The following is a 22,609-nucleotide window of genomic DNA, read 5'->3' on the forward strand; positions in this document are numbered from 1 at the left end:
AGGAATAATTCCCTCTGGATACCCTCTGTCCACCACAAGGAACATTCATAGTACCGTATTTTTCGCTCTATAGGACGCACCTTGTTTTAGAGGGGGAGAACAAGAAAAAAAAAATTCTCCCCCTCTTTGCTCAGCGCCCCTTCAGTGAAGCGGCAGGAGAAACGGAGCCCCTTCCATTTCTCCTCCCGCTTGGCTGAAGGGGCGCTGCGCAGCTCTTGAGCGAAAGAAACCTGAAGCCTGCGGAGCGCAGCAGGAACTCACGCTGCACTCCGAAGGCTTCAGTGCGCACCGACCCCTCTCGCTCTCCAGGCTTCAGCGAAAGCAACGCGAAGCCAAGGAGCGTGGAGGGAGCGCTCCCTCTGCGCTTCGGAGGCTTCGCGTTGCTATCGCTGAAGCCAAGGAGCCCGCATTCGCTCCATAGGATGCACACACATTTCCCCTTAATTTTTGGAGGTGAAAAAGTGCCTCCTGTAGAGCGAAAAATACGGTACGTCCCACTGTTCTTCTTTGAGTGGTATCAAATGAGACAATGGGCCTGTAGATGTTGGTGTCTGGCGACTCTCAAGGGAACTTACCACCAGTGAGATGCACGCAATGTGCTCCGTGTCTTCCCACTAAGGGGGGGTAGATGAGCACTGAGCTGAACTGTGTTCCGATGCTGTTGATCAGGGATTATAGCACGATCTCATCTTACGTGCAATTGACTCACAGTTTCAACCTTGCGTGGTTGAAAATGGGCTGGTTTAAATTGCACAGTTTAAATGCACACAAGACAGAGAGTTTAAAAGCTCTTTTTGCAGTGAGTTTTCCTGCCACGGAAGGAACTTGCTTAATGGGCAAGTCCTGCTCAGCGCGTGGGCTCTGGGATGCTCTCAGGGGAACTCGGATGACCTGCAAGAGCATCCCAGAGCCCTTGCCTGGTAAGCAAGGTGGATGTTTAAAAGCTTTCTACCTTCCTTTGAGAGCAAGGCCTGTTTGGCCTTGGTCTGGAAGGAAGAAGAAGAAGAAGAAGAAGAAGAAGAAGAAGAAGAAGAAGAAGAAGAAGAAGAGGAGGAGGAGGAGTTTGGATTTGATATCCCGCCTTTCACTCCCTTTAAGGAGTCTCAAAGCAGCTAACATTCTCCTTTCCCTTCCTCCCCCACAACAAACACTCTGTGAGGTGAGTGGGGCTGAGAGACTTCAAAGAAGTGTGACAGGCCCAAGGTCACCCAGCAGCTGCATGTGGAGGAGCGGAGACGCGAACCCGATTCCCCTGATTATGAGTCCACCGCTCTTAACCACTACACCACACTGGCTGTGTGGCAATGATCCTTGTGCAGGGGTGGTTCCAAGGAGTGGGTTTAGTGCACATGGTTTTGCATGTACAAACCATCCTCAGAGCGTAATCCCCGCACAAGGTGTGATCATACTGTATCCATTTCTACAGTTGCTTTTGGGTGGATTCTTGCTTCCTCCCCCACCTCTTAACCCCCACCTCTCCCTTCACACAGAGGACGTTGGTTGGCCTGGTGAGAGATTTAAGGGGGATTGCCTTTGCCTTCAACGCCAAGACCAGCTTTATGATGCTCTTCGAGTGGATGTATCCTTAATCTTTATGTATGTCCCTTTACTTCTTCGTGCCACTGTTGAAAACTGCCTTGTGTTGCCTTCAACCCTTCTGATGACACTGCAGCTCAGGTGATAGGCTCTCAGCTGTTTCCCTGATCAAGAAGCAGGGCTTGCGGGCCACAGAATGCCACCTGTAGAATTCCTCTTGTCTTGACATCTGGAGAGGCTGCATGACTGTGGCCAGGGAAGAGAACCCACAAATAAGGTGCAGACATAGTGGTGGCAGTGGGATCCCACCAGGATCTCAGCCAAAGGGATCCAGTAAGATAAAGGTAAAGGGACCCCTGACCATTAGGTCCAGTCGTGGCCGACTCTGGGGTTGCGGCGCTCATCTCGCTTTACTGGCCGAGGGAGCCAGTATACAGCTTCCAGGTCATGTGGCCAGCATGACTAAGCTGCTTCTGGCGAACCAGAGCAGCGCACGGAAAATGCCATTTACCTTCCTGCCAGAGTGGTACCTATTTATCTACTTGCACTGCGTGCTTTCGAACTGCTAGGTTGGCAGGAGCAGGGACTGAGCAACAGGAGCTCACCCCATTGCGGGGATTCAAACTGCCGACCTTCTGATCGACAAGCCCTAGGCTCTGTGGTTTAACCCACAGCGCCACCCGCCACCCTCCCGTAAAGTACTCATCCACTTTTCAGGCTTATTATGTGCACCCTAATCTGGCAACATCAGATGTCTTTTGTGAGTGCCCATGCCCTCCTACCTTTAGCTAAATAACACTCTGAGTTTTAAGAACCTGAATATTTAAAGTCATCCTGGAAGCAGTCTTGCCTCCTTAACTTCTGCCTCGCAGCTACCCATCCTACATGCCAATCCTGCAACGGGCAGTTGAGCTCTGGTACCACGACCCAGCCTGCACCACACCTGTGCTCAAGTTGATGGCCGAGCTGGTGCACAACAGGTAGGTGAGGGGAAGAGGGTTGGAACTGCCAGGGCTGACTTGCCTAGGAATGCCAGGGGGCCATTCTTATATCTGCAGGGGCCTTGCTGGGATAAGGGGAAGAGAGGGGTCGGGGAGTGGTTTTAACAATCTAATATTGGCAAGAGAGTTAAACGGGTTGTTATTTTTGTGTCAAAGTGCTGTTAAACAAGTAATAAACACTGCCCTTCAGTTAATAATTTCCAGGGTACCACCATCAACTTATCTACGAGATCACCTTGCTCCATATACGCCCACTGGGCTGCTTCAATCGGTGGAACTGGCACCACTTCAGGCGCCATGTGATACCTATTCCGCATTTGTAAGGACTCAATATTTTAGTGTGTTGGCACCTACACTTTGGAAACCCCTGCCTTTTGACACCAGGCAGACGCCTTCATTATACTCTTTTTTGGTGCTGGCTTTAAAAAAAAAACATTTTTGTATAGACAAGTCTTCACAAATGTTTAGAAAGCTGGTGTGAGTTGTAATCTGTTTTTGGTTTATTGTTGTTTGAACTTTTTGAAAATATTAAATTACTGTTGTCATTTCTTCTTACTACTACTACTACTAATAATAATAATAATATTGTTTTACCTTTTATGTAAACTGCTTGCTTTTTTTTTTACACAAACCGTGTATAAATTTTATGAAATAAATCTGAATAAGCAGACTTGACAGTAACAAAGAGCAGTGCAAGAAACAGTCACAGGAGAACATTTAAACATTTGTTTATTTTATTTATTTATTCGGATACCACCCTTCACCCAAAGATCACAGGGCAGTTCACAACATAAAACTCACCAGAAGCTTAAGTGTAACCACGGGAACCAGGTCAGTTCTCCCTGGAAACAGCATAGGAGACCCCCTGCCCTCTGGTTGCCTCTGTTAGCAGGGGCCTCTAAAGATCTGGACAAATCAGAAGTAGTCCTTTGAGCAGCGCATACTTGTCTGTGGAATTCCACAAGAGACCGTAACAGCTTTTTATTTTCGGTGGCTTTTTAAAACGATAGCTAAAGTCATGGAGGATGGGCCTATCATTGGCCGTTATATGAGCTCCAGTGCTTTTTCTCCCCATACTTCAGCCAACTCACAACTTTGTTGCTTCCTTCCAGATCCCAGAGGCTGCAGTTTGATGTCTCCTCACCCAATGGCATCCTGCTCTTCCGGGAGACGAGTAAAATGATAACTACCTATGGTGGGTCTCTTTCGAGGGAACGGGCGTCACTTGATGGGCTGCACTAGGTTGCAGTGGATGGCCAAGGGATGCCCCACTCTGTGACTGGCCTTAAACGGGTGGGGGGAAGTGGCAGCCTGCAACATCTCCAGTCACAGACCTCCTCTAAAGGAGCAGATCTTCTGTCTGAAGTCCTGGAGCAGGAGGGAGAATAGACCCTGCCAAAAGACAAACAACCAGGCCATGGCTTTCCCCCCAGAACTTCCTTGCCCTCTGGCACTTTTCCCAGGTCGCGGTTGACAGTCTCACCTTTTCTTCTCTAATTACATTCTGTGCTAGGTTATTCACATGAATTTTTGGATTATTTTAGAGTAGAACCGAAGGTCATAGCGAGCAGCAACAGAGGGCAAACTATTCTGTGTTATAAAATAACGTTTAAAAACAGGAGTACATTAAAAAAACACCTTTCTGTATCAATATAAAGATTGGTATTGGCCTCACCCCCTTGTGAAGGCGACATGTTGAGAGTGAAGTAATAGTCTCCTGCACATTCAGTGTGGCTTTTCAACTTCCACTTCTCTGTTGACCTCCTGAGAATAATATACTTTGGGCTGAGGTTAAAGGGGAAATGTACTGAGCAGAGTTGAGATAACTAGCCTTTTATAAAATGCTTTTGCAGGAAATCGCATCCTAACCTTGGGGGAGGTTCCGAAGGATCAAGTGTATTCGTTGAAGCTCAAAGGGATTTCCATCTGCTTCTCCATGTTAAAAGCTGCCCTGAGCGGCAGCTACGTCAATTTCGGTGTCTTCCGTCTGTATGGGGACGACGCACTTGATAACGCCTTGCAAACCTTCATCAAACTCCTGCTCTCCATCCCCCACAGCGACCTTCTGGTGAGCTTGTCCGCCTTGCATGAGGCCCTCAAACCTTTCCCCACTTCGGGGCACCTTGGGCAGCGTCCCACGAACTCATCCCATAAGCGCAAGGATTATCACCAGCACAGCAATACTTCTCCCCGCACAATCCTCAAACCCACTTGAGAGTTGGAGGAGCCCCTGGAACAGATTTGCAGGCATACAGGGGAAGAGGTTCTGTCACACTAGTGATAATCCTTGCACTGATGGGATCCTGGCTCAGCGCTGCTTCGCATACAGCCCCTTGTTTTACTGCGCTGCCTGTACACAAATGTCACAGTTGGTTTGCAGTTACTCTGCGCCACAGATGGGCAACCCGCTATCAATGTTTTCCTTCTCGGAGCTTAAGTTAAGATTCCACCTTTTTCATGCCTTTATGTATTTCTCCCCCATGTCGTTTTTGACAACCTGTGCTACAAGGTCTGCACTGAATCCTGCATGTTGCTACTAACAGGTGATTTGGGCAGGAAGGCTAATGCCCCTTGCTAGACAAAACCATGGGGTTAACATGGCGTCATGGGATCCAAATGGGAAGTTGGTCAGTAGATGCTGAAGAACGAGAAAGTGTTCTGTGGAGAATAAAACCACAAATTCCTCCTCTTACTTACCACCTCTCTTTGCAAACACCTTGAAATTCTGGTGTTGAGGGTTCACAGCACATGGGCTAGTGCCTTGCACAAGCTCAACAATCAAGAAGCTGTATTTCCCCTGTTATGGGAGAGATGCTTTGAAACACACTGCTTCTGACAGCAGGGTTGCAGTGGGGTTGTATAAGCACTGGGCTGTTGCTCCCTGTATCAGTTTTGGGACGCGCCAGGATATGACTCTTCACATCTCTCATACCCACATTCTCCCTTCCTTCCTTTGTTTGCAGGACTACCCTAAACTCAGCCAGTCCTATTATTCATTACTGGAAGTACTCACCCAGGACCACATGAATTTTATAGCTAGCCTGGAGCCGCACGTAATCATGTATATTCTTTCTTCCATTTCGGAAGGTCTCACAGCACTAGGTGAGTGTATCCATGTTCTCTGTGTGTCTCCTTGGATGTGTCAGGGATGGGCAGGAGCCTGAGGAGTCGGGGGATGTTTGGGCAGAGGAAGCAGGTGGGCAGGAAGATCCAAGGGGCCAGTGACCTGTGGGGTGGGGTGGGGTGCCTCCCTGTGAGGCAGCTGCCGGTGGTGGTGAAACAGGGGTCAGGAGGAGGAGACTGGGCAGTTGAGACGCATCACAAGCCTGCAGCCATCGGCACCTAGACAGATAATTAAAGGTACAGAATGGTGGCGCCAGGCGAGCCTCCTTGAAGAGAGTGTTCCAGTAACGGGGAGCCACTGTTGAAAAGACCCGTTCTCGTGTTGCCACCCTTTGGACTTCCTGTGGAGGAGGCACACGAAGAAGGGCCTCAGGTGACGATCACAGTCAGGGTCGTTTCATATGGGGAGAGGTGGTCCTTGAGGTATTGGGAGTCACCCCATTCTGCCCCTTCTTTCCTGTCTTTGTAGACACCATGGTTTGCACTGGCTGCTGCTCCTGCCTGGACCACATTGTCACCTATCTCTTCAAGCAGCTCTCCCGCAGCACCAAGAAGAGGGCTGCCCCCCTGACGCAGGAGAGCGACCGGTTCCTGCACATCATGCAGCAGCACCCAGAAATGATCCAGCAGGTAAGGGGGGTGCAGGTAGTGGTGGCAGCCAGTGGCCTCCTTGGCTAATCCTGTGACACTCATGGAGCTGAATCGCTGAGGCCCAACATTGATTTATTTAGTGCATTTCCATTCTTTCGCCGAAGAATGGATGCTTTTGAATTCTGGTGCTGGAGGAGACTCTTGAGAGTCCCATGGACTGCTGCAAGAAGATCAAACCTATCCATTCTGAAGGAAATCAGCCTTGAGTGCTCACTGGAAGGACAGATCCTGAAGCTGAGGCTCCAAAACTTTGGCCACCTCATGAGAAGAGAAGACTCCCTGGAAAAGGGAGAAAGATGTTGGGAAAGATGGAGGGCACAAGGAGAAGGGGATGACAGAGGACGAGATGGTAGGATAGTGTTCTCGAAGCTACCAGCATGAGTTTGACCAAACTGCGGGAGGCAGTGGAAGTCAGGAGTGCCTGGCGTGCTCTGGCCCATGGGGTCACGAAGAGTCGGACACGACTAAACAACAACAACAAATCCCATTCTTTAGGCAAAATGACTCCCCGAGGGGCTTGCATACAATCCAAACAAGACAGTCCCTACCTACAGATTTACAATCTTATTTTAAAAAAAGTTCAGGAGCAGGAGGTGCCTGGTGGAGCTGGGCATCTAGCAAAGCAGATGGAACAAGCCTGGTTTCCTGTGTCTCCCACTGAGGCCATCTGATGGAGAATGGCTGTCCCAGCAGTTGACAGGAGAGGAGACCTGATGGAGCTGCCAGCCTGTCACATCAGAGCTGATGATGCGTCTCAGCTCTCCTGAGCGAGAGGCCAGTCGGGAAGCACCTGCAACAAGATGCTAATTTGCGGCCTCCCTACTCCTTCCTTTCAGTGCAAGCTTGAGAATTATTGTGTGGCTATTCTTGTGTGCACCTGCCAAGGCTCAGTTAAGGCTACTGGACAGGGCAAGAGAGAGCCTGCGCCCCAGCCCAGCAAGGGTAGTGACTTAGCTGATGCCCATCATTACCTGTCATCCTCATCCAGGTCACACTGAACAGACTGGATGAGTCTTCTGGTGTGCTTAGGGATGCACATTACCATCACCCAGAGTTAAGTTTCCTTGACTGACTGCCTACAAGCAGAAATGCACCCTTTAAATGGTTCCATTCAGTCATACGTCTATTTCAAAAAAGTCCCTGCGATCTCTGAAGAGTGTAACAGCTTGCCTGATTTTGCTCATTCCTTCTAGATGCTATCAACAGTGTTGAATATCATCATCTTTGAGGACTGCAGGAATCAGTGGTCCATGTCTCGGCCTCTTCTTGGTTTGATACTGCTCAATGAAAAGGTAAGGCACTTCTTAAAGAGTTGTTCAACGGCTGGGACTCCTTAAAAGGAGTGCTCAGGAGATGCTGACTCCTGTCAGCACAGCCCCTTGGATAACTTAACCAGCATCCCCTCTTTTCTCCCCCTTCCAGTATTTCTCAGACCTACGGAACAGTATAGTGAACAGCCAGCCTCCAGAGAAGCAGCAAGCTATGCACCTCTGCTTTGAAAATCTCATGGAAGGCATAGAGCGTAATTTGCTCACCAAGAATCGTGATAGGTCAGTATCTCTCCTCTGCTGCAGAGAGCAGACTGCATAACAGCTGGGGATGGAAATCTCCAAGGCCCTCCAGGAGCCATCGCAGGCATCAGGGGAGACTCTTTGCCTCCGGAGCTTCTCTCTGTAACGTTGCTCCACTGGAAAACATATGAGGTCATGAGCTCCTTAAGAGCTGCTTGGAATTTTCTGGGCAACACTAGTGGCTCAGACACGGGGCGGATATTAGGAATAGGGAATGTTCACAGTAACTCTTACTTGAGGGCAGAAGCGAGTACCCTGTACTTGCAGTATTAAAGCAGTATTTAAAGCAGTATTCCCCTCTGCCCCACATGCCCTTCTCGTTAAGTGCTGGCATTCCCTAATTAGCAAGGCCCTGAGCAGAAGAACATAATACTTTGCAAAGCGTGTTCTGCAGGCTGAAAGTGAGGGTGCTTAACTGTCCTAAATAGATTATTTTAGGGAGGTGGGAGTGGAAAGTAGGAAATGTCAACAGCTTTCGGATGTCAGAAAGGTGGGGGAACGGTTCTTGACCAAAAGTAAGGGAGCGGACTTGGCTTCGGCCATTCCACCCCAACCATTAGGAATGTCTTCCCAACTTGAAGAGCAGTTCAGGGATAGGACAGGCTGCCTAGGGTGGCTGTGGAAACCCATTCCAAGAATATTTTGTGGGTACCAATTAGCCCAGCTTCAGGGAATGTGCGCACACAGCTGCTATCAGCCTAACTTTCCAGCTGATTATTACAGAATTATTGTTCAAAACAGAGATTTTCAGAGAATGGGGATGTTAAAGCAAATTTAAGGGAAAGATCAGAGAGGGGTAGAACTTAATGGGAAGAGAGTCAGGGTCTAAAGAACCTCGCAAGAAACCAGGACACAAATGATGACCCCTGCAAGCCTTTACCAAACGCCGACTTGCCATGCCTCAAGAAAGGGCTATACACTTTATTTTAATTTGCTTTTCTTAAAGTGCCTTAAATGAAGTTACCAATTCCCATCCCTGCAGCAAAATTGAGAACTATCCTTATACTTCACTGAGCAGCCTTCCAAGTGATTCTGAGAGTTCAGTTGTCAGTAGAGATGGTGACCATCTCGTGCAGGGGTTCCTTTCCCGGTCCCCATGCGCGTCAGCAGAGCGCGTTTAAGTACGCCTCACCCCATTCTGCCTTCTTCCAAGCCCAAAAAGGCCCACACGTTCGCGATCGCATGCCCATTGGACATGCCTAAAATGAGTGCTGCCTGTATTTAATAGGTTGACTAACATCTTGTGATGGTGGGTTTTGCCCGCTTTCTAACCCAGCTTTGGCTTGCCTCTTTGGCAGGTTTACACAGAACCTGTCTGCATTCCGGCGGGAGGTAAATGACTCTATGAAGAACTCCGCCTATGGGGTAAACAGCAACGACATGATGAGCTGACATCTCGCGAGGAACCTCTCTCTGGCCCGGGCCGGGGAGGTTAACTTTTCCGATGGAAAGACAAAAGGGCATTTCTGATCCCTGCTGGTCCCTGGGGCTAGGCTGCAGGAGGAAGGGGTGTTAAAAAAAAAAAGTTCACCAGGGCAGAGGGGGCTCGTTTCCTTGGGGGCGGAGCAAGGGGGAGACCAGCGTATTTCCCTGGGTGAATGTTGGAGAAGAACCCCAGCGTCCTGCCGCAGCCTGCCTTGTATAAACATGTACATTTTTTCATAACATTTTGAACAAGGTTTATATTGACTCAAGTTTAAAAAAAAAAAAAAAAGTGTGACTGAAATTTTTACAGAGTTTAGTGCACCAATGCTGAAGTGAGGGTTGTATGTGAGTAAGGAAGCTGTGTCTCCTGGCCGCCTGCCGTGTTCCTGGGCAAGGGGGTGTGAAAGTGCAGAGTTATATTTAGTAACCAGTGTAGAGAGAGAGGCACAAGAAGTGTAAAATTCCAAATGTATATTTTTCTTATACATCCTTTAACTTGCACCATCCTACCCCAATCTTCCTTCTCCCCTCCCCACCCCTTCTTGTTAGGAACTCAAAGCCATGCTCCATGCTGTTCCGTGAGTGTCCATCCCTTCTGCCCCATCAAACTGACACAGCTCTCTTCCCGCCTGGTCCCAGCTGGCCAGCCCAAGGAAGCCTGAGCTGCTCTGTCCATGCCTCGCCTCCCCTCCCCAGAACATTGCACCAGGCTTTTCCCCTCCGTGTGTGAACCTCCTTGTTTCTCAGCTGCTGGAAAATGCATAGAGAATCTGCTTCAGGGCCTGAGCTAGTTTCTCTCCTCCCCAAAAGGCAGCCTCGGTAAACTGCCTTGCCTTGTAGAGCCTGGCCAGGGGCTTCCTGAGGTCATCTCTGCTGCCTGTCTACAGTAGGGACTGTGGGGAGTGGGCACAGGCTTGCTACCAAGGCAGGCCCAGCATGACATCCCCTTGAGAAAAGTCCATTCCCCCCCCCAAAAAAAATGCTGCACCAACATCAATGTTTTTCGATATTTAAATTTACTTAGAGGAAATAATGGGGGGAAATGACCTGTTTGCCTTGTACTTCCCCACTCTTCTTGCTGCTAGTTCTGTGCCCACCCAAGCCCAGCCCTAACCTGCCCTGGTTTCTCTTCCCAGATAGCACCTCCTCGGTTTTTATTCTTTTTTGTTCTTTCTCCTCTGGCGACTGTGTGTTGGGTCCTTTTTGCGTGAGCAGATTGCTGGATGACTTGTAAGGGTGTTTGCTGCATACAGTGTAAGCATTGTGGCTGCAAATAAACTTCAGTGGTTTCTACTGAGCTGTGTGGAACCAGGCCAGAGTGTTACTCTTGTGTGACGTTAAATGACGGTAGTGTGCGATGACCACGAGCCAACAGGCGGGTGCCTGGGAACAAGAGCGTAACTTCTTGCCAGCAGTAGGCAACCCTCTTAGCACCTGCTTGCTTCCTCATCCCTGCTGGAAAAATATAGCGGAGGGGCAAGAGGGGGAACGGGAGGAGAGGTGACGGTACCATAACCATCTCCAAAAGTAGCCAGGTTAAGAGGATCTCACGCGCAGCATTTGCCAACACAGTACGGTCGCATCTTGCATGCATTCAATCTGTGCAATTTCAATGATATGCAGTTGAAGGCCGCTGATTGAAATCCTGTAACTTCAGGTGCAAGAGAGGCATAGCGCTTAACAGTGCAAAAAAGCTTTTGAGCTCTCTGGATTTCTTGGGAAGCAAAGCTCTCTAATGTGTGCATCAGTTCTGGAAGCCCTGGGATGCTTGTGCAGGGGTGGCTTCAAAGGGCTTGGGTGCACACATTTCTACATGCCGTATTTTTTGCACCATAACACTCACTTTTCCCCCCCTAAAAAGTAAGGGGAAATGTCTGTGCGTGTTATGGAGGGAATGCCTACGGGTGGCATGCCTATAGATTTTCCGCCTCTAAAAACTATGTGCGTGTTATGGTCGGGTGCGTGTTATAGAGCGAAAAATACGGTATACACAGAACCCTTGGAACCAAACCCCCACATAAGATGCAATTGTGCGGGACAGGCTTGTCGCAGGGGACGACAACACTGGACTGCTTCTCCAAACTCCTTTTTTATGCTGCATATTTCGATACTCTGATAAGTTAGAGGAGCTCCTAGGGGAATATGGTAGTAAACCTGATTTGTAGCTCTCCCCTGAACCCATCTTTTATCTCCACAGCCAACCCTTCACATTCAGGGCTAGAGCAGATACACAGTACAAAAGCTGCTATTCAAGTTTATTTACATGCTGCTTTTAAGCCTCAACTGTCTTTTTCTTTTCTTTTGGCTCAGGCACATGCAAGGGTGGGTGCCCTAGGTACATGACAGGCAGACTCATTCTAGACCAGGGGTCGGCAAGGTTTACCTCGCCTGGGCTGGTTCACTCCGTGGGCCAGATCGCGTCTGCGCAGACACGATTTCCGTTGCTGTGGAAGTGAGTCCCTGCTCCCCCAGTTTAGTGCAGCGTGCAGGGACTCACTGAGCGGGCAGCTCAGTTCGGGGGCAGCTCGAGGACCGTTTAAACGACCTCTGTGGGCCGCTTGTGGCCTATGGGCCACAGGTTGCCAACCCCTGTTCTGGACAGAGACATATAACAGCATACCAACACCCTACAAGATTTTTCTGAGATCATTGGTGCCAATTAGCTTTTTGGGAAACATGACAGTATCCTACATAGTGTGGGTGAATATCCCTCTCAGGATACAGAGCAGCTTTGAGTGTGTGACTTGTAGCTTGGTAACCATATTTAACATGGTCGTTTGTGTTGATTACCTGTGATCATCCCACAGCTTTTAAGTTTGTTGTATTCTGCGAATCAGTGAGAGAGGGTACAAAAACTAGGGACCAATTAGGACTCACCTGCTGCTGTTTTTCATTTTAGCTTTTAATGTTGAGTTCGTTTCCATAGTATTTGGACTCTTGACATTATCAGAGTCTGTTGCTTTGGCTGAGCCCACAAATGCGTCACAGTTAATCCATTATTTAGATCATTTTGGCACCTTAAACAACATTACAACATTCCAGCAGCAGCAGCTGTGGCTCTTACACCTCTGCCTTGAAACAGGAACAGTCTGCAGCTCGGCTAGAATTGATGCTGGTGCAAAGCCATGATCCCTGTCCATTTTGAACGTGTTGCCCTTTCTGAGAGCAGAACGTCTCACCCGGAGCTAACCTCTTCTGTGGCTAAGCTGGCTTTCTTGGCACTGTTGTAGACCACACTGTTGCAGCCTTCTCGGTTACGGGCTATTTCAATGGCGAAGAATTGGATCCTGGTTGCTGCGAAGAGAACTTTCTTTAGGATGGGCATGGCACTTGGGGATCTCACTCCAGTTTCCAACTAAGACACCACACTTCCCTGCAAACACATGCAGAACAAAGGACTGGGAGGGGGGGTGCGTGTGCAGTGGGAGGGCTTGTTGGAAGGGGCCCTTTTTTCCTTCATCAAGGATGCTCTTGGACTGACCAGCAAAGCCATTCTAGACATCAGCCTCATGCAGGGGGCTGGACCAAATGGCTCATGGGATCCCTTCCAATTCCACAGCTATATGGCTCTATGACCTGGCCAGAGGAAGCACAACTGAAAGCAGAAAAAAGTTACCTTACCAAATACTGTGTTCTCTTCTGTGTAACCTTTACTGCAATCCAGACGTAGAAGTGTGCCATAATTAAAGTCCTCAACTACTCCGTCAAACTGCAAGCAGAATGGACGCCATTTCTGTGGAGGAAGAGCATTGGGTTAGCTCCTGCCCCGCAAGAGTCTCAAGAGCAACAAGCCTCACGCCCAGCACAAACCTCTTTAGCAGGTTCGGATTTAAGATCCTCCGGGTCGAGCACATCAATCTTAAGATGGTTAAAGTCCTTCCTGAATTCAGTGTAGATCTGGTCGTCAGCTTTGGTAAGTTTCAGGAATTTGGGATCAACTGAAGAAATGAGCTACGCATGGGGAAAGTAGGCAAGGTTAAGTGGGAAGAACAGAAAACAGGATTGCTACCACCACTCTTTCATCCAGGCCATTAAGTGACTGAAGCAAGCCTTCTGCACATCAGTTTTGTGATGTAGGGATCACACTCAAAGCACCTACAAAGCATGGGAGGTGACAAGACCTCCGACTCCAAGGGGCTTTGACAATTATGTGGCCAATCCTGCCAACTGTAATTGACACCAAAGTCATCAAATGTTGAAGCTGTGGGGCTAGGAAATGGTTGTCCTGTCTTGTTCCCAATGCCCTCTAAGGTTGGGGGCGGCTGGCAGCTGTATGCCCAAGGTGTCCAGAGCACAAAGGCTAAATCAGAAAAAAATAATAATACTCCCATTCCTGTGGAAACGGGAGCTCTTGGCCACAATGCGGTGGATGCCCCACCTACATGCTCCACATCTTTCTATGACCAAAAGAAGCTTATATAACAGTTCCTCAGCCATGGGACTCTGAGCTCCTTTGCTGAGCATCAATTAAGCCCTCAGGAAAGAAAGGAGATATTTTGCAATTGGATTCTTTCTAACCCAGTGGGAGAGAAACTGGTGATCAGAATTAGTGGCTGGGCTCCCAAAGCCAGCCAAAAACTAGCCCTCAATTTATACAATGAACCAGTCACTGCTGAGGATATTACCCAATGCTAGTTGAAAAGCCAGCAGAAACACCTGCTACTGAACTACCTGGAGAGCACCGCTGTCATACAAACATCAATTACCTGGATGTGGGGATGCCCTCAAGTGTGTACACTGAATTAAGGGAGCCAAGCAAAGTGTGCTTTGCCGCAGGACTGGGACCTGGGAGACCAGGGTTCAAATCCCTGCTTGTCGTGAAGCTCACTGGGAAAGCTTGGGGGTGGGCCATCACTGCCTCTCAATCTAACCTACGTGGGGCTTAAACAAAGAGGGGGGAAAGAACCATGAGCACCACTTTGAGTTTCTTGGAGAAAAAAGGGTGGTTATAAATGCAATAAATAAGTGTGCTTGAGCACAAACAGGCACTGTGTAGGCAGAAGCACAGCTTCACCCCGCCCACAAATGCCTAAAACCTGCTCTAGGAAAGCAAATGGGACATTTTTGCCACTCTCCTGTTCCTTCCATTCCTCCACCTGGGAGCCTCCATGTCATCCTCCAGGGCTTGGAGGATGCACCTTTTTGCCTTGTCTTTTGACACTGGAAGCTTATGTTTCTTTGAAGTCACCTTGTTTTTATACTTGGAAGTTGCTTTTAAACAGTGGTACCTTGGGTTAAGTACTTAATTCGTTCCGGAGGTCCGTTCTTAACCTGAAACTGTTCTTAACTTGAGGTACCACTTTAGCGAATGGGGCCTCCGGCTGCCGCTGTGCGATTTCTGTTCTCATCCTGAAGCAAATTTCTTAACCCGAGGTAATATTTCTGGGTTAGCGGAGTCTGTAACCTGAAGCGTCTGTAACCCGAGGTACCACTGTATTGTGTTTGAATCCACCCTGGGACCTTAGGGCAAAGGGTTGTAAACAAATACAGTGGTACCTTGGGTTACATACGCTTCAGGTTACAGACTCTTTGTTGTTGTTGTTTAGTCGTTTAGTTGTGTCCGACTCTTCGTGACCCCCTGGACCAGACCACGCCAGGCACTCCTGTCTTCCACTGCCTCCCGCAGTTTGGTCAAACTCGTGCCGGTAGCTTCAAGAATACTGTCCAACCACCTCGTCCTCTGCCGTCTCCTTCTCCTTGTGCCCTCCATCATACAGACTCCGCTAACCCAGAAATAGTACCTCGGGTTCAGAACTTTGCTTCAGGATGAGAACAGAAATCGTGCTCCGGCGGCGCGGCAGCAGCAGGAGGCCCCATTAGCTAAAGTGGTGCTTCAGGTTAAGAACAGTTTCAGGTTAAGAACGGACCCCCAGAATGAATGAATGAAGTAGGTAACCAGAGGTACCACTGTAAGACGAATTAATACGACCGGATTTAGGGGCGATGCAGTGTCGGGTTCGTTGTCACCTCCAAAGGCAGGGCCGGCTCCCCTCCTCCTCCTCCTCCTGTGGCCTAGCAAGGCAGAGGGTCCCCCCGGCGGGGAGCCCCCCCCCCATTGACCCCCCTCCGCCCATAGGACTCACGTTGAAGTAGACCTCGGCGTGCTGGTGGGCCTTCATGGCCCAGATCATCTCCACGGTGGGCTGCAAAGAGAGAAAGAGAGAGGAGGAGGAGGTCCCAGGCTGCTCCCTGTGTCCCCGCCAGGGTCCGGCCCGCCCCCCGCTCCCCACCCGGCCCCTGGCTCACGTCGTTCCCGTAGGCCTCGGCCGGCAGCGAGAGGGCGGCGGCTGCGGCGGCGGCTTCATGGGCGCCCTGCAAGGGGGGAGATAAAGAGAGCCGGTGAGGAAGCGGCGGGGGGGGAGGCGACGTCGCCGCCGCCATGGCAACCCGGCCGCCCCTTCCCCTCTTCCGCCCGCTCACCAGCGCGGCCAGGCCGCCTCCTGCGGGCGCCGCCATCTTGGTCGCGGGGCGGGGCTGTGCGCAGGCGCAGGCGGAAGGGGCGGGGCCCTGGGGGCGGGGCGGGGCTTGGCCCCTGGCGGCTGAGCGGGGCAGGGAACGGAGAGCGCAGTGGCAGCGGCGCCCTCCGCCTTCGGGATGCTTGGTCCCTTGGAATCCATCGCCTGCCACCCCTCCGTCTCTCGTTTCCTTTATTATTATTATTATTATTTTTTTTTAAATGATATTTATTAAAATTTCAAAGAATACAAGAATTACACAAATGCAAAAAGTAAAAATACAAGAAAATACAAAATACAGAAAAAAGAGAAAAAAAAAACCCTTAAAAAGAAAAAGAAAAATAGATCCATCTTTCCATAACTTACTTTCATATCCTTGTTTCCCATGAAAAATAAAAAGAAACATACAAAATAAAAACACATTAATTTTCCATAGCATATCCTCCTTACACTTATTTCCCCGGACCTCCTCGTACCTCCCTTTTTTGTATTCCAGTTCAGTTTGTTAGTTCAGCAAATCCTTACCATTAAACTTTTACCCATTTGTGAACCTTTTTTTCGTATCTCTTAAAGCATTACAGCTGGAAACCACTTAGTTTCTATCCAACATCCTTCTAAGATTCATTAATTTTACAATATTTCTGTAAATAGTCTTTAAATTTCTTCCAATCTTCTTCCACCAACTCTTCTCCCTGATCTCGGATTCTGCCAGTCATTTCCGCCAGTTCCATGTAGTCCATCACCTTCATCTGCCATTCTTCCAGAGTGGGTAGATCTTGTGTCTTCCAATACTTTGCAATGAGTATTCTTGCTGCTGTTGTAGCATACATAAAAAAAGTTCTGTCCTTTATGGCACCAATTGGCCGACTATGCCCAGAAGAAAGGCCTCTGGTTTCTTCAGGAAGGTATATTTAAATACCTTTTTCAATTCATTATATATCATTTCCCAGAAAGCCTTAATCTTTGGGCACGTCCACCAAAGGTGAAAGAATGTACCTTCAGTTTCTTTACATTTCCAGCATTTATTATCGGGCAAATGATAGATTTTTGCAAGCTTGACTGGGGTCATGTACCACCTCGTTTCCTTTATTATTATTATTATTATTATTATTATTATATATTTTTTTAAAAAATTAATATTTTTAAATTAGATTTTACACAGTGATAACACAAACCACAAAGCAAAATGATACACGAAAACAGAAAAAGAGGGAAAAAAGGGAACAATAAACAGATAAACAATAACAAACTTAACTCTTCACAAATCCAACCTTTAAAACATCCCGGCTGACTTCCTCAAATCCCTCCCTTCTGAGTTTCCTTGTACAGTGGTACCTCGGGTTACATACGCTTCAGGTTACAGACTCCGCTAACCCAGAAATAGTGCTTCAGGTTAAGAACTTTGCTTCAGGATGAGAAGAGAAATCGTGCTCCGGCAGCGCGGCAGCAGCAGGAGGCCCCATTAGCTAAAGTGGTGCTTCAGGTTAAGAACAGTTTCAGGTTAAGTACGGACCTCCGGAACGAATTACGGTAAGTACTTAACCTGAGGTAACACTGTAATTGAAAGTGACAGCTTTCCAATATCATTATTAAACTATTATAGTCCATCTTATTCACTTTTCTTAACATTCTAACATTCACTTTTCTTAACATTCTAAATCCCATTTATTTAATTATGACTTAGTTTAATCCTAGGCCTATTTGTTTCTTTCAAGTGATTTCTAACTTTTTATATTATATACATAAGGACCAGGCAGGATTTCTGCCTTTATTATTATTATTATTAACATATAAAACACATATACATTTACACAATACATGTACACAACACACTACCTAATTTTCATAACATAAAACATACCTACATTATATAATACCTACCTATACTGTACCTACACACCTACCCCACACGGACACCCACCAAGTGACTTGACTTCCAGCCGTTTTTGTTACGCAACTTTATTTTTCCAACTAGCTTAAACACATTTCATTATTTCTTTAATCTCTTCTTCTATCTTAACTTTACTCTCCTTTCAATCTAATCATTTTCTAGATTCACTCAGTATCTGTCAGAAATTCTACTTTTTCCACATGATTTAAAAAAAAAAAAATATTACCGTAATTTTCACAAATTTATAAACAAACAAGACAAACAAACACAAATCATAATCTTTTTAGAAATTATACTCATTAACATTGTTAAGTGACTTCCTCGCTTCCCCTTGGTTGAATTTCCATGCATATCCATTTAACGGTTTTCCAAATCACAGTTCTTATAAAATTTACCTTTAGCTTTAACATCTTTCAATCTTTACTTTTTGAAATTACACAAATTGATTCATCACTTAACATATAAAATCCTAAGCCTATTATCTGCAAGTTATTTCCAACTAATTTAACTTAACATACTTAATTAAATAATCATTACATTTTTTCCATTCTTCCTGGTTTTCCACATAATTTTTTATGTATTCCTTAAAGATAGCCCACTCCTTATTCACTTTTTGTACCATATCTCCTCTTATCCGTCTCTCGTTTCGAATGGCATTTCAATGGCTGCTTTTTTCCTGTTTTATTCAACATCTGCGCTCTGTTCTCTGGGAAGGGTTCCTACATCTCACGGGGTGGACTAGATGGGCCTTGGGATTCCTCCTAGCTTGCAATTCTATGATTCTTCGCTCTGTGCAACAGGCAGCGCAACTCACGGGCCGTCAGATCTTTCTCTGAACATATCTTGCAAGCGGCGTGCTCCTTATATTGTATTTTTCCTGTATTACAACCGGTATTATAAAGTATTCAAACAATAAGAAATAAAATTAAAAGCAACAATTAAAAAGCACACCGCATCTTGCACAGTGGTGCTAAGACCCTGAGCAGTTTTCAAGCGGTCCATGAGGGTAGTTTGGGAACCACTGATTTATGGCAAGTGCAGGGTGTGAGCTTTGTGGCTACAGAGCTCTTCTGCTGGGACAGAACTACGGTGGCCTCCTGGCCTTGCGAGTCACTTGAGAAAGACCCGCCCTTGTTGGCTGGGCCTGAAGGGAATTGTGCCCCTTGGAGGGACAAACCTAGATAGCATCTTAAAAAGCAGAGACATCACCTTGCTGACAAAGGTCCGTCCAGTTCAAGCTATGGTTTTCCCAGTAGTGATGTATGGAAGTGAGAGCTGGACCATAAAGAAGGCTGATTGCCAAAAAAATTGATGCTTTTGAATTATGGAGCTGGAGGAGACTCTTGAGAGTCCCATGGGCTGCAAGTAGATCAAACCTATCCATCAGCCCTGAGTGCTCACTGGAAGGACAGATCCTGAAGCTGAGGCTCCAAGACTTTGGCCACCTCATGAGAAGACTCCCTGGAAAAGACCCTGATGCTGGGAAAGATGGAGGGCACAAGGAGAAGGGGACGACAGAGGATGAGATGGTTGGACAGTGTTCTCAAAGCTACCAGCATGAGTTTGACCAAACTGTGGGAGGCAGTGGAAGACAGGAGTGCCTGGCGTGCTCTGGTCCAGGGGGTCACGAAGAGTCGGACACGACTGAACGACTGAACAACACCACTTGGAGGGTGAGGTACAGAGATGCTGCTGCCGCAGCCCCTCCAGCCCCAGAGCAAAGGGCCACAAGCCTTCTGCTATGCAGGGAAGAGCTTCAAGTTGTGGGCCACCTCCCTTTTCTTGTTACATGTGTTGAGAACAGGGGGCAGTTGGATGCCTCCAGGAAGCCCACCAGCAGGACAGAAGTCTTCTGCAGCTTCTGTTCTCTAGCAGGTGGTATTCAGTGGTATACTGCCTCTGATGCCGGAGGTTCCATATAGACATCCTGACTGGTTGCCTTTGGTAGCCTCCTCCTCATCGCATTCGTCCAATCCACTTTGAAAGCCATCTAAGCCGCTAGCCACCACCCCGTCTTGTGGCAGTGAGTTCCAAAAGTTCAGCTACATTGGCAAAGAAAAAGCGCTTTACATGTGTTGTTAATAATAATAAAAATAAATTTTATTTATACTCCGCCCTCCCCAGCCAAGGCTGGGCTCAGGGCGGCTAACAACCAATAATAAAAACAAGTTGAATGAATACAACTTAAAAACAAGATTAAAATGCAGTGGTACCTCGGGTTACATACACTTCAGGTTACAGACTCTGCTAACCCAGAAATATTACTTCGGGTTAAGGACTTTGCTTCAGGATGAGAACAGAAATTGTGCTCTGGCGGCGCGGCGGCAGCAGGAGGCCCCATAGGCTAAAGTGGTGCTTCAGGTTAAGAACAGTTTCAGGTTAAGAACAGACCTCCGGAATGAATTAAGTACTTAACCCGAGGTACCACTGTACAACATTAAAACATTAAAATTCATTCTAACACTGTGACACAAGATGGCGCTGTGGAGTTTCGTTTTTGCTAACCTGATTTCTCATACAAAGTTTAAAACACCTTTAATTAAAACATTTCTTTGATGTGTCTAGATCCTGAATCCCTGCAGTTTCTATCTAACATGACAGCGAAAGGGGGAAACTTGCTACCTCTGTACTGCACATGCCTTTATCGTATCTTCTGTCATGAGATCTATGGAGAAAACGGTGGCAGTATTTGTGATTATGATGATACACCTGAAATAAAAGTCATCGGCTGCCCTACCATCTGTAGGCCCCAGAGGGCACCAGAGCACTGCAGTTCTGCCCGCTGCCTGCTGATGACGGCTGCAGCTGCCGCGTTGTGCCCGTTTACGCAGCAGGCTCTTTGCAAGGAGGGGATGCGTGGAGGGGGGGAGGCATCTTGGCCAGGGATGAAAGCGGCCCACCGCTTCTGCCAGAACCTCCCGTCGCCTTATAACGGTACGCTAATGAGCCCCATGAGGCAACGTGGGGGTCAAACCACCCCAAAACATCGAGGCGCTTGAGGCTGAAACTCCGAGCTGCACGGAGACAGTCAGGCTAATTCAAAGGACGCAAAATTCCCCGGAGAGGCGCCGGCCAGCCTCTTTCGGAGGAGCAGGCGCTGGCGGCCCCCCTGCGCTGCCCCCGACTCTTCCAGGGGAGGGCTTGCGCCCAGTGGGGGGTGCGATCAGCCTGCCCCCCACGGGCCAGGCCCGTCCATCTTGCCACGCAGGGCGGCTCCAGCAGCAGGCAACGTCCTCGGGGCGGGTGGCTGCGGGTGCGCCGGAGCTGCCCCGGTGGCGCGCCCTGCCGGGGGTGCCAAGAAGCCCCTGAGCAAAAGGAGGGAGACGCTTCCACCGCCCCCTTTCCCTCGTCCTCGCTGGGGGGCAGGACAGTCGAGCTCAATGGCGAGTTAATCCTCCCGCTCACGGAACGTGCGCCCTCCCCGGTCTAAATACCATCCGAAGGGGGCATGGAGAAGGACGAGACGGGGCTGGGCTTGGCGGGGCCGGGGGTGCAGGTGTGACTCCAGGCAGACCCTCCTCTCCCCTCTGCGTTATGGCAGAGCGCCAGCTTCAATCCTGCCCGGGGTCTGCGCGCCCCGAGCTGCCATCACCCCGCTCCAAGGTGCCGGGAGCGCACGCAGGCGCCGGGTTCCAGGGATGGTCTCGCTGGGGAGGCGCCTTTGGTGGAGGCTAGGCGCTGTCCGGCCGGCCCCGCGGCCCCCCAGGACGTCTGCCCGGCGAGAGGAGGAGGGGGGGCTGCCGCTCGCCCGCTCGCCTCTTCCCCCGCCTTGCGCAGCGGCAGCAGCGGCTGCTCCTCCTCCCCACGCGGGTTGCTGCGGGAGGCGGCCGGGCGGTCGCGCTGGCAACGCGCAGCGCCAGGCGAGAGATGCGGGAGGCAGCAGCAGCAGCAACGAGGATGGCGCCGCCGCTGGGAAGGACCAGCGCCCCGCCCGCCGCCGGGCCCGCGTCGCGCCTCTGAAGGTAGGCGAACGGCTCCAAGGGCGGGCAGAGGCCGGCGGGCCAGGCGCGGCGCAGGTGGGCGGCCGGCTGGGCCCGAGCTCTGCCCGGCTCCAGAGGACGCCTATTGCTGCCTGGCAGGGCGAGGCTGCGCCACCGCCCCGGCCAAGGGCATCCAACCGGGGCGAGGCGCTAGGGCGCGCGAGGAGGCATCGCCCTGGCCCTTGGCTCCCGGTACCCGGAGCTCCCGGCAGGAGCAGCTCCACGTCCAGGGGAAGCCGAGGCTACCCGCCGGCCCTGCTCCTGCTTTGCAGGGGGGGGGTTGCATGGGACCCCCCCAGAACTGGAGACGCGTGGAATCAATCTATGGAAATGGAATCAATCCGAGCTGGGTCGCCGGCTGCTTCCTCGTAGCGGCGCTCGGAGAAGCCCTTTCCGGGAGGGTCTGTGCAGCTTGGACTGAAGTCCCCTCCTCCGCCTTGGGCCTTTTAAATGGGGCTCTCCGATGGTCCGTCCCGTCCCCCAGCTGCCCGCCCTCCACCTGGCCTGGTGGTCTTTGTAGGATGGAGAAGCCCCTCCGGGATGAAGGAGAGACCCTGTAGAGGCAACAGCCCGGGACCGAGCCTGAGCGCGGAAGCGATGGCTGCGTCGGATCCCTCGGCCTTCCCAGCGGGGAGGGTTCCGGCGCAGGGCCCGTAGGGGGCGCCACTGAGCCATTTGGGGAAGGGGCAGAGCGCGAGCAGGGTGTAGCTGCGAAAGCAGTTGAATGGAGTAGGGGGAGGGCAGGGGGAGCTTTCTTCAAACTACCTGGGCGAGGGAGCGCAGGAGTGCGCGGGCAGGGCTGGCCTCGAAGGCGGGGGCTCCAAGCCCCCCTCGTGGGGGAGATTGAAGCACCTTTGGGCGCCGGGTGGGGAAGGTGTCACAATGACTGCCAGCTCATGGGGATGCGGTGGGGGCAGATAAGTCATGGCCTGGAGGGCGTCAACCTCCGAAACAGGTGCAGCGCTGCACCTGTTGG

The 22,609-nt window shown here is 49.7% G+C and overlaps 3 protein-coding genes across 6 annotated transcripts in view; 2 read left to right on the forward strand and 1 right to left on the reverse strand.

Moving 5' to 3' along the window:
- Positions 1-10,615, forward strand: part of XPO7 (exportin 7) — a 50,993-nt gene extending 40,378 nt beyond the window's left edge. The window contains exons 20-28 of the mRNA XM_081017320.1: positions 1,491-1,579; positions 2,409-2,516; positions 3,650-3,732; positions 4,391-4,605; positions 5,501-5,639; positions 6,130-6,290; positions 7,505-7,603; positions 7,734-7,861; positions 9,181-10,615. Coding sequence (XP_080873446.1) covers positions 1,491-1,579; positions 2,409-2,516; positions 3,650-3,732; positions 4,391-4,605; positions 5,501-5,639; positions 6,130-6,290; positions 7,505-7,603; positions 7,734-7,861; positions 9,181-9,274 — 1,116 coding nt within the window. The 3' untranslated portion in view covers positions 9,275-10,615. The remainder of the gene's footprint in view (positions 1-1,490; positions 1,580-2,408; positions 2,517-3,649; positions 3,733-4,390; positions 4,606-5,500; positions 5,640-6,129; positions 6,291-7,504; positions 7,604-7,733; positions 7,862-9,180) is intronic.
- Positions 10,616-12,188: 1,573 nt separating this feature from the next.
- PBDC1 (polysaccharide biosynthesis domain containing 1) lies at positions 12,189-15,791 on the reverse strand. The gene is made up of 6 exons (XM_081017629.1): positions 15,728-15,791; positions 15,554-15,619; positions 15,391-15,450; positions 13,118-13,258; positions 12,929-13,040; positions 12,189-12,601 (listed from the first exon to the last, which is right to left on the reverse strand). Exons 1-6 carry the CDS (start codon positions 15,761-15,763, stop codon positions 12,483-12,485), a joined length of 534 nt encoding a protein of 177 aa, XP_080873755.1. The 5' UTR covers positions 15,764-15,791; the 3' UTR covers positions 12,189-12,482.
- A 3,908-nt stretch (positions 15,792-19,699) lies between these two features.
- The window catches only part of DMTN (dematin actin binding protein), a 61,046-nt gene continuing 58,136 nt past the window's right edge, over positions 19,700-22,609 (forward strand). The window contains exon 1 of one of the 4 annotated variants that reach the window (XM_081017522.1): positions 19,700-20,587. The gene's annotated coding sequence lies outside the window, so the exon portion shown is untranslated. Of the gene's footprint in view, positions 20,588-20,713; positions 21,616-22,609 lie in introns of those variants that run through there. The other 3 variants (XM_081017523.1, XM_081017520.1, XM_081017524.1) reach the window with 3 other exon arrangements.

The sequence above is a fragment of the Podarcis pityusensis genome (genome assembly GCF_964106645.2).
Source record: "Podarcis pityusensis genome assembly, chromosome: 8".
NCBI classification, from domain to species: domain Eukaryota; kingdom Metazoa; phylum Chordata; class Lepidosauria; order Squamata; family Lacertidae; genus Podarcis; species Podarcis pityusensis.